We start from the raw sequence: 14,496 nt of genomic DNA on the forward strand, positions 1-14,496 counted from the left end.
CCCACTGAGCAGGGAGCCCTGATGCAGGGCTTGATCCCAGGACCCTGGATCATGACCTGAGCTGAATTCAGGAGTTGGACGCTTAGCCGACTGAGCCCCTCTAGGAGCCCCGTAGAAGCGACATTAAGCACAGTGTGCGGGTTGGGGCCAGATTCCAATGAAAACAGCGTGTGTGGCTTTCGCTGGGCAGCTGGAAACCGGAACTCTGGTCTCCGAGCACACTGAGGGACCAGCATGAGAGGTTCCCAGGGGGCTGGGATCGTGGCTCCCGTGAGGCTCCTTCTGTAGAGCTGCGGACCGAAACACACTCAGCCCTGGGGCCGGAGCCTGGCCCCTTCTGTTTCCGTGCACTACCCGTGGGGATTCCCGGATGGGGACATGGGGCAGATCAGCCGGGTGATGGGTCCGCGGGGGCCGGGGCCTGCCAGCCGGCCTGAGCACCGTTTGGGGTGCTCAATTTCCTCATGATAAGGTTACCCGTAAATGGCGCCCATGCGCGCTCGTCCCGTGCCTCCTCTTCCACTTGCTCTGGCCGTGGACAGGCATCTTTTCTTCACCTCACCTGGCTGGTCACCTGGGACTCGGCCAGCCACTGTCCTCCCCAGCCACTCCCCTGCGGGGGGGGGGGTCCTCCTCCTCTCCATCTAGTCTGGGCTCTCCTGGGGCACAGCCCGCGCCCCTTCTCACCGCTCCTCCGGAGGACCCCTCCCCGGGCAGCCACACCTGCTTCCACGCCTACGTGCAGACCATCGGCGGCTGGTACTGCTCCGAGGAGTCCGATGTGGATGTCCAGCTGCCCCCACACCTTCGCCTGGAGGCCACAAGCAGCCGGACATGCCAGAAGCGAGCGCCGGGCCATTCCTGGCTTCCCTGCCCAACGGGGCCCTCCTGGGCCTCCCACATCTCAGAACACGGTGGTCAGAGACGCGCTCGTCCCGCCCGGGGGCCAGCAGCCCCACACACCCCCCCTCCTCCCTCCTGGAAGGCGGCGAGGGCCCCCGAAGACTCTTCCTGCTCCCCCGCGGCCGGCCTCCACGTCCCACGCTGCAGAGGGAGCTTCATGGAGAACTGGGACCCAATCATATCGTCGGTCACCCTGAAGGCCGATGGCCTCCCGCTGTCCCCGGGACGAAAGCAAGCCCAGCGGCTCCTCTGTCCACCTCCCCCTCGCTGACCTCTCAGGCCTCTGTGGCCTCCCACTAGTTCCCAGAAGCACCCAGCGCCTTCCTGCCCCGGCCTCCCACAGGCTCCTCCCTGCGCCTGGGGCCCCCCCGGGCTCTGCCGTGGGCTCACTCCTACTCATTCTTCACGTCTGAGGTAACTGGCACATCTCCGGGGACGGGTTTCCTGGTCCGCCGGTCCAAACTAAGGCCTCGTAACCGTTCTAACAGCACCTGCGATTCTCCCTCGCCGCGACTTTGACCTTACAGAGGTGATCACTGCTGTGTTTCGCTTATCCGGTGACCCTACAGGATCCACAGGGCAAGAGCCACCGATCGGCCGTGTTGGGGCCCGTGCAGGCCAGGCCCAGGGAGGGGTGGCAATGCTGACGGAGCCATCTGCTCCTCCACGAATGTCCCTGCACGTACCCCCCCCCCCCCCCGCTGGGGACCGAGGTCCCCTCCAGGGGATCGTGCTGCCTCCGTCGTTTGCTTCCCCTGGAGACCCCCCACCCCGTGCAAGCCCCCCGGCTCCTTCCACAGAGCCCAGGCTCACCCTCCAGACCCCTCCCCCCCCATCAACTCCTCTCCCCGCCGAATCCCAACGCGAGGTTGACCTTCTTATTAAACAGTTGTCTCAGGTTGTCATAGATCGTGGCCAGTGTCTGTGGGCTGTCTGTTTGTTTTTCACCCAGATTCCCAACAGAACCACGATCTTCCTACTCTCTCCCTTTCCAAACCCTCAGGTCCCTGGTGCGCCCGCCCCACCAACAGTAAGTCTCCGTGTCTTTCCCCTGGGCTCCTCGGTGCCGCCAGATAATTCAGAGTTGGTCGGAAAGCTTCAGGTGCCTCATTTGTCAAATTTAGGACGGGAACTTCAGAAATTGGGGTAGATTAGTGGGGAGACCGGAAGAGACTCCCCGCGTTCCCATCCAATGCTCATCCCACTTCCTCTGTGTTTCAGAGCACCTGCTCCTGCCAGCCTCAGCCACCCACCAGCCAGGACCCAGGGCCCGCCTGCTCCGTCCCCCCACACAGGCCGCCACGAGGCCCTTCCCCTGCGCCGTCTGGGGGGCGGTGCGGGCCTGGCCTTGCTTTCCCGGGGCTCCTGCCTTGCCCCTTCCCTCTCCCTCGGACGCGGACCCTCTCTGTAGGGTTTCCAGCTCCATGCACTTGAAAGAAAGTCTGAACAGATAATCTGCGTTAGCGAAGAAAGCTTGCAAACTATGATGCCGTCACAGGAAATGGAGGCTTTTCAGGACGGCAGCTGGTGCCCGTGAGAACATTCCAGCGGCTCAGACGGGGCCACATCCGTCCCTTGCCCCAGTATCCACAGGCACCGCCGGCGCCGCATGGTGAAGCTCTGCTTTGTCTGAGGCAGCAGAACAGGTACGAGCCTTCTCCCCTGCCACCACATACGACCCGGCAGGTGCCCCCCGTAGCCCGCTGGGAGGAAGCCTGGAAGGGCCGCGTGTGGGACCCGGGCTTGGCCAAACCAACGGCTCCTCACCCTCCGCTTCCGGGGAGGGTGCTCCGGCCCCCAGGGAAGCCCCGCATACGCCTTCCTCAGTACGAAGGGGGAAAGGTCTGAGTGACCAGGCAGCTCTCCGCCACCAAGGTCAATCACAAGGTCACAATCCGTCTGGGACCCAAGCCCGGCTGCAGGAGGGCACCAAGCCAGCCACATCTCCCCAGTGATGGCCACTGGTCTCCCGCGGGGCCTGAGCCTGGCTGCCTCGGGAAGGTGGGGAGGGGACCAGAGTTCATTTCCGTGGTGACAAGTGTTCACGGCCAGAACTCTGACATGCGGGGAAGACGTCCCACCACTGCCCTCCACTCAGAAAGCCCAGACGCCTCATCGGGCTACTCTGAGATTTGCAGGAATGTTCTATAAGGACACAGCACGGCTCTACAGAACCCCTGCCGTCCAGAAGCTTCTACAGCCCACCCTTAGGGAAACACCGGCCTGGAGAGGGGAGAAGCAGCACAGGCCACACAACTCAAATTCCCTCAGGAGGACAGGTGTGGACGCTTTTTACGAAGATTGCTCTGTGCGAGTCTGACTACTGGAGGCTCCTCTCGCCGGTGGGATCCGACAGAACAGGTCCTTTTGTGTCTGGCCTGTGTCACTAGGCTCGATGTCCTCCAAGCCCCCCAGCAGGGCAGTGGGGGTTAGAGTGCCCCTCCTCCTGCGGCCTGGACACCCCTCCCCTGCGCAGACCGGCCACACCGTGCGTAGCCCTTCACCCGCCGTCGGACACAGGGCTGTTTCCACCCCTCGGCTATCGCGAATCCTGCTGCCGTGAACGCAGGGTACAAGCAGCTCTCGGAGTCCTCGCTTCCACCCGTCCGGGTGTGGACCTGGACACGGAAGTCTGGATCGCAGGGGACTCTGTCTCATGGGCTGAGGACTCGCCATACGGCGCCCACAGCGGCTGGGTCACCGTCCGTCCCGCCCTCAGTGCCCGAGGCTTCCTGCTGCCCCGCGCCCCCCCACGCCTGCTGTTCTGCTCCTTTGTTTTTGTAGTCACCATCCTGGTGGGTGGGAGGTGGAGAAAGACCATCTTTTAGTGGGACCTGCAAAAGCCCCGATTCAGAAAAAGCAACCCGGGTGGAAGTGTTGCACAATGAACACATCACAACCTTAGAACGCAGGCAGCTAAAAATAACTCCGAGAAGAGGCGTTTTCAGGGCCGCCGGTGACGTAAGTGTGAAATGAAGATTCTCTCTGGTTTCTTGGCCTGGCGGGGCCTTCCCTGCCCCTCCCGGGACCATCTATGTGACAGGTGTTGGGGGAGGGTTCCGGAAGTGAGGCGATGGCACACCGCGAGTCCGTTCCCGGCTGGGACGACGGACTGGATCCAGCCGGCCTCGCTCTCCAACGCAAGTCTCGGGTGAGCCACACGCTCCACGCTGGGAGCTGTTTGTGTTACATTCTGAAATAATTATAGAATCACAGGAAATTTCCAAAAGAGCACAGAGAGGCCCCAAGCACCCTCCACGCGCGCTTCCCCGACGGTCTGCCTTACGTAACTATGGGGGACGGCACGGTTCCCACGAGGCCACCGCGCGGAGTGTGTCCCTGTCGCTCCGTGCACCAGCACCACAGCTGCAGCTCTGGGTGGCCTCCCCCACCATCCAGATGCAGGAGGACTGCTCCATCTGGAGAAGACCTTGCCAATGGGCCCCCTCAATGTCACGCCCCCTCCAGCCACCCCTGACCGCCTGCCACCTCGAAGCCAGTCTCCGTCTCTGACACACTGTCGTTTCAAGGGGATCATACGGACAGAATCGTGCATGACGACGACACCTTCAGACGCTGGCTTTTTTTCACTCAGCAAAATGCCCCAGAGGTCCATCAGGTTGTCACCAGGACGGGGCATCCCTGTGTGGAGCTGTAACACTCAGAGGCATGGGTGTGAAACGGTTGGTTTAACCGTTCCCGTGCCGGGGGACCCCGGGCTTTCCCCCACTTGAGGCTTTTGCTTGTAACGAAGCTGTGAACAAGCGTGCATGGCTTTGTGTGGACACGGCTGTCACCTCCCTGGGATCCATGCCCTGGAGTACGAGGGGTCAGGCCAGGTCGCCGACAAGTGCACGCTTCATTGACTAAGAAGCTGTCACAGTGTTTGAGAGGCCCAGTGTCTCGGCGTCCTCGCCAGCGTCTGGGGTCGCCACCGGGTCTGACTGGAGCCGCCGTCACAGATGGACCCGGCATCTCCCGGGGGCTTCCCTTCGCATGTCCCGAATGGCGAAGGTCACTGGACACCTTCTCGCGGCCACTCTGCCGTGTATATCACCTCATCGCTGAGTGTCCCCTCAGACCGCCTGGGGTTTTCCCTGTTGTATCTCGAGGGTCCCCACGTATCTAGCCCCTTCGTCAGAAACGTGGCTCCCAGGCAATTTCTCCCTCCCTACAGCTCTGCTTGGGATCCTCCCAACGGGGGCGTGGCCGAACAAAGGTTTCTCACGTGATCAAGCCCCACTCACCGATCTTCGCTTCTGTGGATTGTGTTTCTGGTGTCCTGGCTACGACCCGTGCGCTGAGCCCTGGCTCCCCAGATTTCCTCCGAGCTTTCTTGGGAGAGCGTTCCGCTTTCACACGTTAAGCTGCATTCTCCCATTTGAGTTAATGTCTGTGTAGGACGGGATGCCGAGGGTCATTCTGCCCACAGACGAGCAGTGGGCCGGTACCACGGAAACGCTTCTGCGCCTCTGCCCAGAACCAGCTGTCCCTACTCGTGCGGCTGGACGTCTGCCTTCTCTCTCCTGTTCCAACGCCCGCCGCGGTGTCTGTCCCCGGCCAGCACCATGCTTGGCAGACAGCAGGCAATGCTGGCGGAAGGACCACGGTTTTGGAAAAAGTCCTACAACGTGGTAGACTGTTTCCTCTCACTTTATTCTCCTTCGAGATGGTTTAAGCCATGCTCATCCCTTGACCTTCTATACAAACTTTTAGAACAACCGTACCTTTACCTACATCAAGTCTTGCTGGAATTCACACAGGTAATTTTGGTAACGTTTTAGTTAACAGAATATAACCAAGATGTTATCATTTCAACGTGTAATTAATATAAGAATAATTAATGATGTTTTTCATACGTATACCCTATCTTCACTCAGATCAGCCATTTCAAGTGCTCAGCCCTGGTCTAGAGGCTCAGGGAACATTTTTTAAGCAAGAAGGATGTTTTCCACTGGGCCCATGTGCCATAAAATATTAACAGCTTTAAGGAAAAAATGATGAAAAGAGAAAAGCAAACAAACGAGCCATCTTGACAAACGCGTGCTGCAGAATGTTCCTGAAAGACGGGTCTTGGGTGGGGTGTGGACCCCCGGGAAGTAGCAGGTGGGTAGAGAGGAATTGTGTGGCCAGTAAATTGGTGAGACACTGCAGATTCCCAATCTGGAGTCCTGATTCACAATGGCACAGTAAAGGCCCTGAGAAGTCCTGTAATAAAAAATCTGCTGGAAAGTGTTTAGCCCAGCAGGGTCTGAGCTTATCTGGTACACTTGTGCACACACTGTTTCATGTGCTAGAGAACCGCAGCCCAAAGCACAGACTGGGTGTGCCAGTGCAAGGGAAGGGGCTGGTCCTGCTGCAGGGCACAGGCACCAGGGACCAGGGTGTGAGTCTGGCTCTGCCCTGTTCTGGACGTCAGACACCTCCGTATTAGCTATTTCCTCTCCGGGGGCCTCCATTTCCTCCTTTGCACAAGGAGCCCCTGCCAACCCGCACAGGTACGGCTTTGAAATTCTAGCTCATCGTGACAATCCCGTAAGACAGTGGCTCCCTAGCACTTTCCACAGCACAACCCCACGCCCCCCATGACCCTGCCTGCATCTGTTTTTTGGAAACAAGCCTGCGGTGTCAGAGAGAAGCAGCACCATACAGCAGTCACGCCTGGTTGCTTAGTTCAAACCCGTGAACTTGACATCGACGATTCTGTGCACCGGTTACAGTCTCCAGTGCTTTCCAACCTTGTCTCCCATCACACGTGCCTCCGCTCCGGCCCAGTGACGTGACGGCCCACGCCCCAGAGTTTTCATTTCGGGACCTTCCCAGAGCCTCCCTCACCCGCCCTCCCGCCAGCCCCACTGCCTCGCCTCTGCCTCCTCTCGGTGCATCTCCCCCTCCCTCCGGTGTGGCGTGCGTGCTCTCTCTGGGCAGGCACCGCTTTTAAAGCCCCAGGTAGCCACTGTGCATGCCCATGCCCCTTTCTGCCACCACCATGACGCCACCAGGAGGACCGAGTTTGACTGCCACAGGCCACTGGACAGCTGCGTGCCGCCCGGGGCTCCGTGACCACTCGGGGAGTGTTTCACTGCCTGGAGACTAACTCCCGAGAACCGCTTCACCCGCCCGCTGGTTCCCGCTCCGGAATCTGCAGGCTGACAGGGGCTCTCGAAAGCAGACGTGGGAGGCCAGTCCCTCTCTGTGTGTCTATGTGGGATGGACACGGAACACGGGCCTCTGCTGTGGCCACAGGACCTTATCAGCAGCTTCCTGACTTCGGGTGGCCCCTGTCCCCCAACAGGTACAGTGTCTCCAGATCCGGGACCAGGAATGTGGGAACAGGAGGGCACCCCCCGGGGGGGCATGGCACATACCCAGGTGACCTGCGGGAAGAAAACTGTCCCCCACCTAGCTCAAGCCGCCTCTCAGGGCGGGGCCCTTAGATGATGGAGCACCCAGACCTCTCACTCCCACGTCTTCCTCTTGTTCTCATCCTAGGTCACTTTCCCCTCTATTAAAGTGAACAGTTACAGGACGCCTGGGGGGGCTCGGTCGGTGGCGTCTGACTCTTCATCTCGGCTCAGCTCCCCATCTCAGGGTCGTGGGATTGAGCCCTGCGTTGGGCTCTGCGCTCAGGCAGGAATCTGCTAGAGATTGTCTCGCCCCTCCGCCCCCTCCCGCTTGCTTGTGCGCACGCTCTCTCTCTCTCTCTCATAAATAAATCTTAAAAAAAAAAAAAGGAAAAGTGAACAGCTACAAACCATACACACACCATGGAAGCCAAGAGACAACTGCTCTGCCTGGTTTCCTACGGTGCCTCCCAGGCCGGCCTGTCTCCTGTCTTTCTGCCACATCGGCCTCCGCGTCTGGGAAGGACGGGCTTCGCTGAAATCCCGGACGGCTCCCTCTGGGGGCTGCACCCTGAGTTCTCACGGCGGCCCACTCTGTCCCCCCCCAGCACCCCCGACGTCATTTTGGTGAAATCAGTGTGTAACATCATGACATGAATGATCTGAAACACCAGCGACTGCACCGACTGCTTGCTCGAGCACATTTATTATTCACACACTTGCAGGGTGACCTGTAGGCAGGTAATGATTTACTTTTTCATATCTCCTTAGTTCTTATTATCTGCACACACTCGGTCACTGGGTACGTAGGTTAGACTTTGTTGTTCTGTGTCGGTCACATTGTGCGTGAGGACCTGGTGCACTGGTTCACGTGGGTGTTGTGTGTGCTGGTGTGTCGGTCCCGTGTTACGTGTAGCTCTGGTTGTGTGTGGAGGGCGGGGGTCTTGTCTCTGTAGGTGTTGTGTTTTGCTGTTGTCGGCAGGCCTTGTGCTGTGCGCAGATCTGGTTGTGCGTGCTGGTGTGTAGACCTCGTGTCATCTGTGTGTAGACGTGTCGTGTGGGGCTCGTGCCGCGTGGTGGTCCCACAGCGTGTGTACGTGTGCGGACGCTGCTGGTGGCGACGGCGCTGGGGCCAGGTGCCCTTGGCCACACCCCCGTGTCCTGCAACCACTCCTCCCTGCGCTGTCTGTCTGTCCGCCCTGGGGTTAAGCCCTGGCCAGGGTGCAGGGGGCCCACCCGCCCCGGAGGCTGGACACAGGCTGGGACCAGGCGCGTCCCTCCGCGGTGCCCGGGCTTGGGTGGTGAGCAGCTCCGGACTCCTGGGCGCCCTTGTCTCCACCCTCAGGTCCCCTCTCTCCGTCTGGGGCGCGCGTCCCTGTGGTCTCCTCGGAGGGCTGCGCCGGAGGCCCATCTTTTGAGAAGACTTGCCGTGTCTGCAGATGTCTTCATTCATGCCTCTGACGACAGCTGGTCTGCGGGGCCCGTGGTCCTATACACGCAGGCCGGGAAGGCGGGACGTCCAGCGTCACAGGGGAGGGGGGACACTGTCCCCGCTGGCCAGCCTCTGCCCCCAGAAACTTTCAGACCTTCTGCCTCCCTCCACTGCCCTTGCGCATCCCAGCCTGCTTCAGGGCTGAGCGCTGGTCCGCCCCCCCCCCCGCCCCGCCGCCAGCCTGCAGATTTTCCCGTGTTCCTTCTTTTACAGTTTCTCCTGTTTCTCGCCCTGAGCCCCTTCGTTTCATCGGAGACAACGTCTGGATCTCTGGCATGTGCATCTGGTTCTTTAGGAGGATTTCTGAGCAACGAGAGGAGACAGAGGTCTGCACTCTGCCCCCCCAAAATGTAAACCAAGGAAGGATGGCCTTTCTTGTGCCGATCAGAGCCCCCCCACAGTGGTCTTTCTGCACACGCACGTTTCTATGCGGGCGGCTGACGCTTTCCAACTGGGCCCCCTTGGGAGCTCTGGTGATGAAAAGACCCTCGGGCATTCTCAGCAGGAGGTTGGGGAGCTCTGGGGCCACAGCGCGGGTCCGGGAGGTCAGGCGTGCCAGGGCGAGGGGCCCCCGGGACGCGCGGAGACTGAGAACACAGAATCAGTGAGCGGGACGGACGCGGCCGGCTCAGAACCAGGCCTCTGCCAGCCTCGGGACTGACGTGGTGCTGAAGTCACTCCTGTGTTTTGGGTCACAAGGAGATGCAAATGTACTCTGAGTACTCTGCGTGCTCTAGCCTTACGCAAGGCGACACACGTGGCCCGCTCCTCCTGTAAGAGTCCTTGTCCTGCAGGGACAGTCCCAAGGGGACTCCTTGTTGTCCTGTCCCCAGAGCGTGAGTGGACAGTACGGTCCTGCTCCGTTATCCCGAGCACCAGCCCCGCGCAGACCACGACAGGAGGACCCCCGACTCACGGGGACGGTGCCTCCCACCGCATCAAGGGCAGACGGCCGTCGGACAGCGGAGTTCCGCGGACGCAAGTGACCCATCAAGGCTCACAGCTGTGAGCTGGGGACGCCGATCACGTGAAACACCAAAAATCAACCAAACAAGCTGGTGTCCCCCGGCACAGACCAAGCAAAGAAAGGCATCATCTCGGAGAAATCCAAGTTTCATTTTGATGGGAGTTCGTGGAACTGAGACCCCGCGGGCCCCAGAAGGCTTGGGGGAGGGCCCAGGGTTGGGATTCTGTGGATTTTAGGAGGGTGAGAGGCCTCAGCTGGGCCCCCAATTGTGACCCAGAGCTGCCCCCCTGCACCACTCCAAGGGCTCCTCAACACCCCAAATTCTCCACGGCCAGCTTGCAGCCTCTGCGACCCTTGCTTCCTGTTCCAGAAACTCCTTCTGTCAAAGCCTACCTGATCTGGAGGACGTCATCCAAAGGGCCCCCCCTTGGGGGCGCCCTCCTGGCCACACCCCTCCTGCCCCCCCCAAGAGGCCGGCCACGCCCCCTTTCCCCTGAGAGACCCAAGGCCACCGGCGCCCTCCTCAGCACATACCTCTCTCTGCAGCAAGTTAGGGCCCCGGACCGTCCACACCAGCCTCAACCAGAGCTCACTCAAAAACGCTTTCCTCACGTCAGCTCCCCCATGGCTCTGGAGCCCTCCCTCTGGAAACTCCCACTCCCCCTTCGTTTCTCTGGGGGCACGTTCCCGAGCTCCCTCCCTTCCTGTCTTCCGTCTAAATCCAGCCCCCGTGGCGGTGGTGTGGGGGGAACCCAGGCTACCCCCGAGTCCCCTCTCCCTCCAGACCCAGCACCTACCCCACACCGCCTCCCAGGCCCGCGTCCCCAGTCCAGACTCGGGCCACCCTCGGCCGGGGACCCCACCTGATGCCTGGTTCCAGGCACCGCCCACCTCTCTGCCGACACGCCCTACGCGGGAGCTGACGGCTTGAACGGCTCGCCCCTAGTTTTAACAGCTGCAAGGGACATAATTTCCAGCATATTATAAATATTGGCTTCTTAAAATAAAACCGTTAGGTCACTCTTCTAAACACGTCTATTGGAATCAAGCGCCACAGTGTGACATGCGCAGCCATCTGTCTCAAGGCACGGGCACGAGCTCTCCCTCCGCAGTCGGGAAGTTCACGGCCCTTCCTCGTCTGGGATCTCCACGCCCCTCCCTGCAGACGCCAAACCCCTGCTCCATCTTCCTGCCGAAGCCCACCCTGCCAGTATGCGAATCCGTTTATGCACATAAATCAAATCGGCGTTGATCCTCAGGACCAGAGCGTGGGATCCTTTCCTCCGGGTGGAGTTGGCACTGCAGTCACTGGAACCCCGCGGACCGAGCAATGACAGCACACGTTCGATCAACTGTCCTCTAACGGCCTTGATGAGGCTGAGGCCCTCCCCAGCGGCTCACCTGTCACGGACACGCGCTCGCAGCTGTTCCCACTCTCCGCTGCTGTCAACGTGAGCGCCGGGAGCCTTGTTCCGCAAACGAGTGACCAGGAGGGAGGTAACAGCTGTTACCGCAGCGTCTAAGGCAGCCACTTGGCAACGACCGCTGTGACCCTCCACAGGTCCCCACCAGCTCCACATCTGCTGAAAGCCTGAGGTCTCTTACCCACAGTGAAGCCACAGCCCCCACACCCACACATCCGTTGTTTCCTGAGGATTCTGCACCTGGGGCCGCGGCCCAGCCCAAGAACGGAGATGGGGTTGCCTGTCTCAGAGTCTCCCGGACTCTGAGTGGAAGGTCGTTCCTTGGGATCAGAGTGCGTCGGGGAGGTGAGGACCCAGACTCTAGGCCCTGAGCAAGGGTCTCTCTCACCCCAGAGGGGTGGTTAGAAGATGCTGCTGTCTGCGGGGCCGATTCCCCCCCATCAGCACCCCATCCTCCCCACCTGCCGCCTGCAGCTCCGCAGCGGCCCCTCCAGTCACCCACCACATTTCCCAACCAAACCCACAGCACGGCCTCCTGGCTCTGGATGTAACTCTGTCCTGGTTCCTCCTCTGCCTCCTGCTTCCACCCTGTTTGTAATTGTCAGGCCCGGATTCCCCACGGGGCAAGGACGGGGTCATCGAGAAAAAGACACAGATCCTGTCCCACTCCTGCCCAAAGACCGTCGGTGGCATCCGCTGGGCACTGGGGATACACACTGAACAGTGGATAGCCCGTGTGGCCCTCCTGTGCTTTCTCCCCTCGGTCACACTGACCGGCTCACCCTTGGGCACACAAAGCTCGTTCCCTCCCAGGCCTCTGCACCTGCCACTCCCCTACCCACGACACTCTCACCCCAGACCTCTAGGAGGGCCTTGCGGCACTGATCTCAGCCCCGGTGTCCCCTGCTCGGACGGCATGTGTGGCTACCCCCACCCACACCCAGCGTCCATCTGCCTCCTGTCCCCTACGTGCTCTAACTGTGGTCCACCTGACCAAGTTCAGATTCGACTGTTTCAGTCAATGCTGCCCTCCCACCAGAATATCAGACCCAAGAGACAGGGCCTTCTCCCCTGTTCTCTGCAGTGCCCAGCATATGACAGGCCCACACCGAACAAATATTTGTGGAACGAATGGCCAAAGGGACGAAAATGCACGGCGTGAACTGCTGGAGGTGGGCGGGGGCCGGTGCCAGCCTCCCCTTCCAAACCCGACGAGGAGATTGGGAAAGCACGGAAGCCCTTGCGGAACCAACCTGCCCTCTGAAATCACGCGTTATCAGAAAAGTACCTTAAATCTCCCTTAAGTCTGCAAAATGGGAGGAGTGTTCTCTTGCTGGCGTTCTCCCCGGATAACGATATCAAAAGAATGATAATGAGAGGTTGATCTGAGGCAAACAGAGCTCTTTCTCAACTATAATTACTCCAAGGAAAGGTATTAGCCTTGGAATTGGGGTTGATTTTTAAAATTTATTTATTTGTCTCCTGGGAAAGAATAACCGTCCTTTCTGCTTCCAAAATAGAATATACCATTAAACCCTCTGTTGGGAACTTTTTCTGCCAGAAACATGAATCAGAGAAGTCAACAGGGAGAGCCCCATAAAGGAGGCCTTTGCCGGTTCTCCCTTTCCACACCCACACCCCAGCTCTCCGACTCAGCCATTCACCGCAAAGCCCAGAGGTCAAGGAAACTCGGAGAAACTGCGTGGACGGGGAAGCCGCGGACAATGGGAGAAGGTGCGGCTGGGAAACAAAGTATCCCGGGTCCTGTCCCGGGACCGGGACACTTGTCACCGCGGCTGGGAAACAAAGTATCCCAGGTGCTGTCCCGGGGCCGGGGCACTTGTCACCGCAGCCGCTGCCTCCTGGCACCTCTGGGGCAGTTCTCCCCCCGCCCCCAGGCCTGTTAAGGCTTATCGGGAAACCAGATGCTTCCCTACTTTCATCCCCAAACGCGCTGGGGCGCCACGCGGGGCCCCCGATGGACCTGGTGCGTCCGGACTTCGTGCAAGGGGCTTAAGCAAAGGTGGTTCTGTGCGGGCGCCGCGGTCAGCGTCTCTGATGTCACGCTTGTTTCTACCATTTTAACGTGGGGGGGGGGGGTCGGGGCTATTTCCGCGCCTTTGCGGGGAGGAGCCCCCTCCGCGACTTCAACAGCGTCGCAGAGGCGAGCCCCAGGCTGGGGGACCGGCAGGTGCGCGTCCCCCGCGCGTCCACGCTGGCTCCCCACGCCCGACCCCCGCCGCGCACCTGCCCCCGTCGCGGAGGCCGCGTGGCCAGCGCCTCCGCCCGCGCCGGCCGGGCCTCACCTGCGCGACCCGCAGCCCCTTCCCCGCGCAGCCGCGCCCCCCCACCCGGGTCACCGCGCACGGGCTCCACCCCCTTCCCCGGCCGCCCAGGGGGTGCAGGAGAGGGGGCGGGGCGCCCCGGGGGGCCGCGGGAGCCCCGCCGCCCGGACCGCCGGGTCGGCGCTCCTAACCGCCGGGACGGGGCGCCCCGGGGCCGAGCCCGACGACGGGGACGGTGACATCACGCCGGGCCGTCGGCGGCGAGGGCGCCCGGGGGCGGGGAGCGCGGGCCGGGGCCGGGGGCGGAGGAGCCCCCGCGCCGCACCCACGGGCGAGCGCGGCCCACGGCGGCCGGGCGGCTGCGGCGGCGGCGGCGGCGGCGGCGGGCGGCGGGCGGCGGCGGCAGCGGCGGGCCCGGAGCGCGCGGGCCGCGGGGTGGCGGGCGGGCGGCGCGCAGGGCGATCCCGGAGCGGCTCCGCGAAATCCAGCCGGGTTTTGACTCCGATCGCCCACGGAGCCCGCAGCCGGCGAATGTAACAAAGAACAGTCGGCATGGCGGCTGGACCGGGGCGGGCGGCGGGCGGGCGGGGCCGGGGCGGCGGGCCGGGCGCGGGGCGCGGGGCGCGGGCGCGGGCCGGGCGGAGCCGGGGCGGCGCGCGGGGGCGGCGGCGGGCGCGGGGCCCCGGGCTTTACCTGCCTGTGGAATGTGCAGAGCGGGCTCGGATCCGGACTCCGGGTTGCGATCCGCTCCGGAAACTGCGCAGCACCGGAAGCCGGGGGGCGGCGGCGGGGCATTGTGGGAGTTGTAGTCCGCGGGGCAGAGGCGCCGGCGCGGGCGGCGCGGACGGGGGCCGACGGAGAGCGGCGGCGCGGACGGGAGCGGCGGCTGCGGACGGCGTGGACCGACGGCAGCAAGCGCGTCGCCGGCGGTGTGGACGGGTAGTGGGAAAGCGGACCGCGCCGGCGGGGGAGTGAACGGCGCGGGGTGCGGACCCGGGAGCGGGCGGCGTAGACCCACGGCGGCCCGCGGGTCGCAGGCGGTGTGGACGAGGAGTGAGAGAAGCCGCGCGGACCGGGGAGC

General features: G+C 62.0%; 1 protein-coding gene across 6 annotated transcripts in view; it reads right to left on the reverse strand.

The window, feature by feature from the left end:
- The window catches only part of PRDM15 (PR/SET domain 15), a 61,049-nt gene extending 46,860 nt beyond the window's left edge, over positions 1–14,189 (reverse strand). For 2 of the 6 annotated variants that reach the window (XM_032355728.1, XM_032355738.1), the window contains exons 1-2: positions 14,109–14,189; positions 57–290 (exon numbers count right to left, since the gene is read on the reverse strand). In XM_032355728.1, coding sequence (XP_032211619.1) covers positions 57–236 — 180 coding nt within the window. In that variant the 5' untranslated portion in view covers positions 237–290; positions 14,109–14,189. Of the gene's footprint in view, positions 1–56; positions 291–477; positions 2,747–14,108 lie in introns of those variants that run through there. The other 4 variants (XM_032355756.1, XM_032355745.1, XM_032355764.1 and 1 more) reach the window with 4 other exon arrangements.
- Positions 14,190–14,496: the final 307 nt, after the last annotated feature.

The sequence above is a fragment of the Mustela erminea genome, chromosome 1 (assembly GCF_009829155.1).
Source record: "Mustela erminea isolate mMusErm1 chromosome 1, mMusErm1.Pri, whole genome shotgun sequence".
Lineage (NCBI taxonomy): Eukaryota > Metazoa > Chordata > Mammalia > Carnivora > Mustelidae > Mustela > Mustela erminea.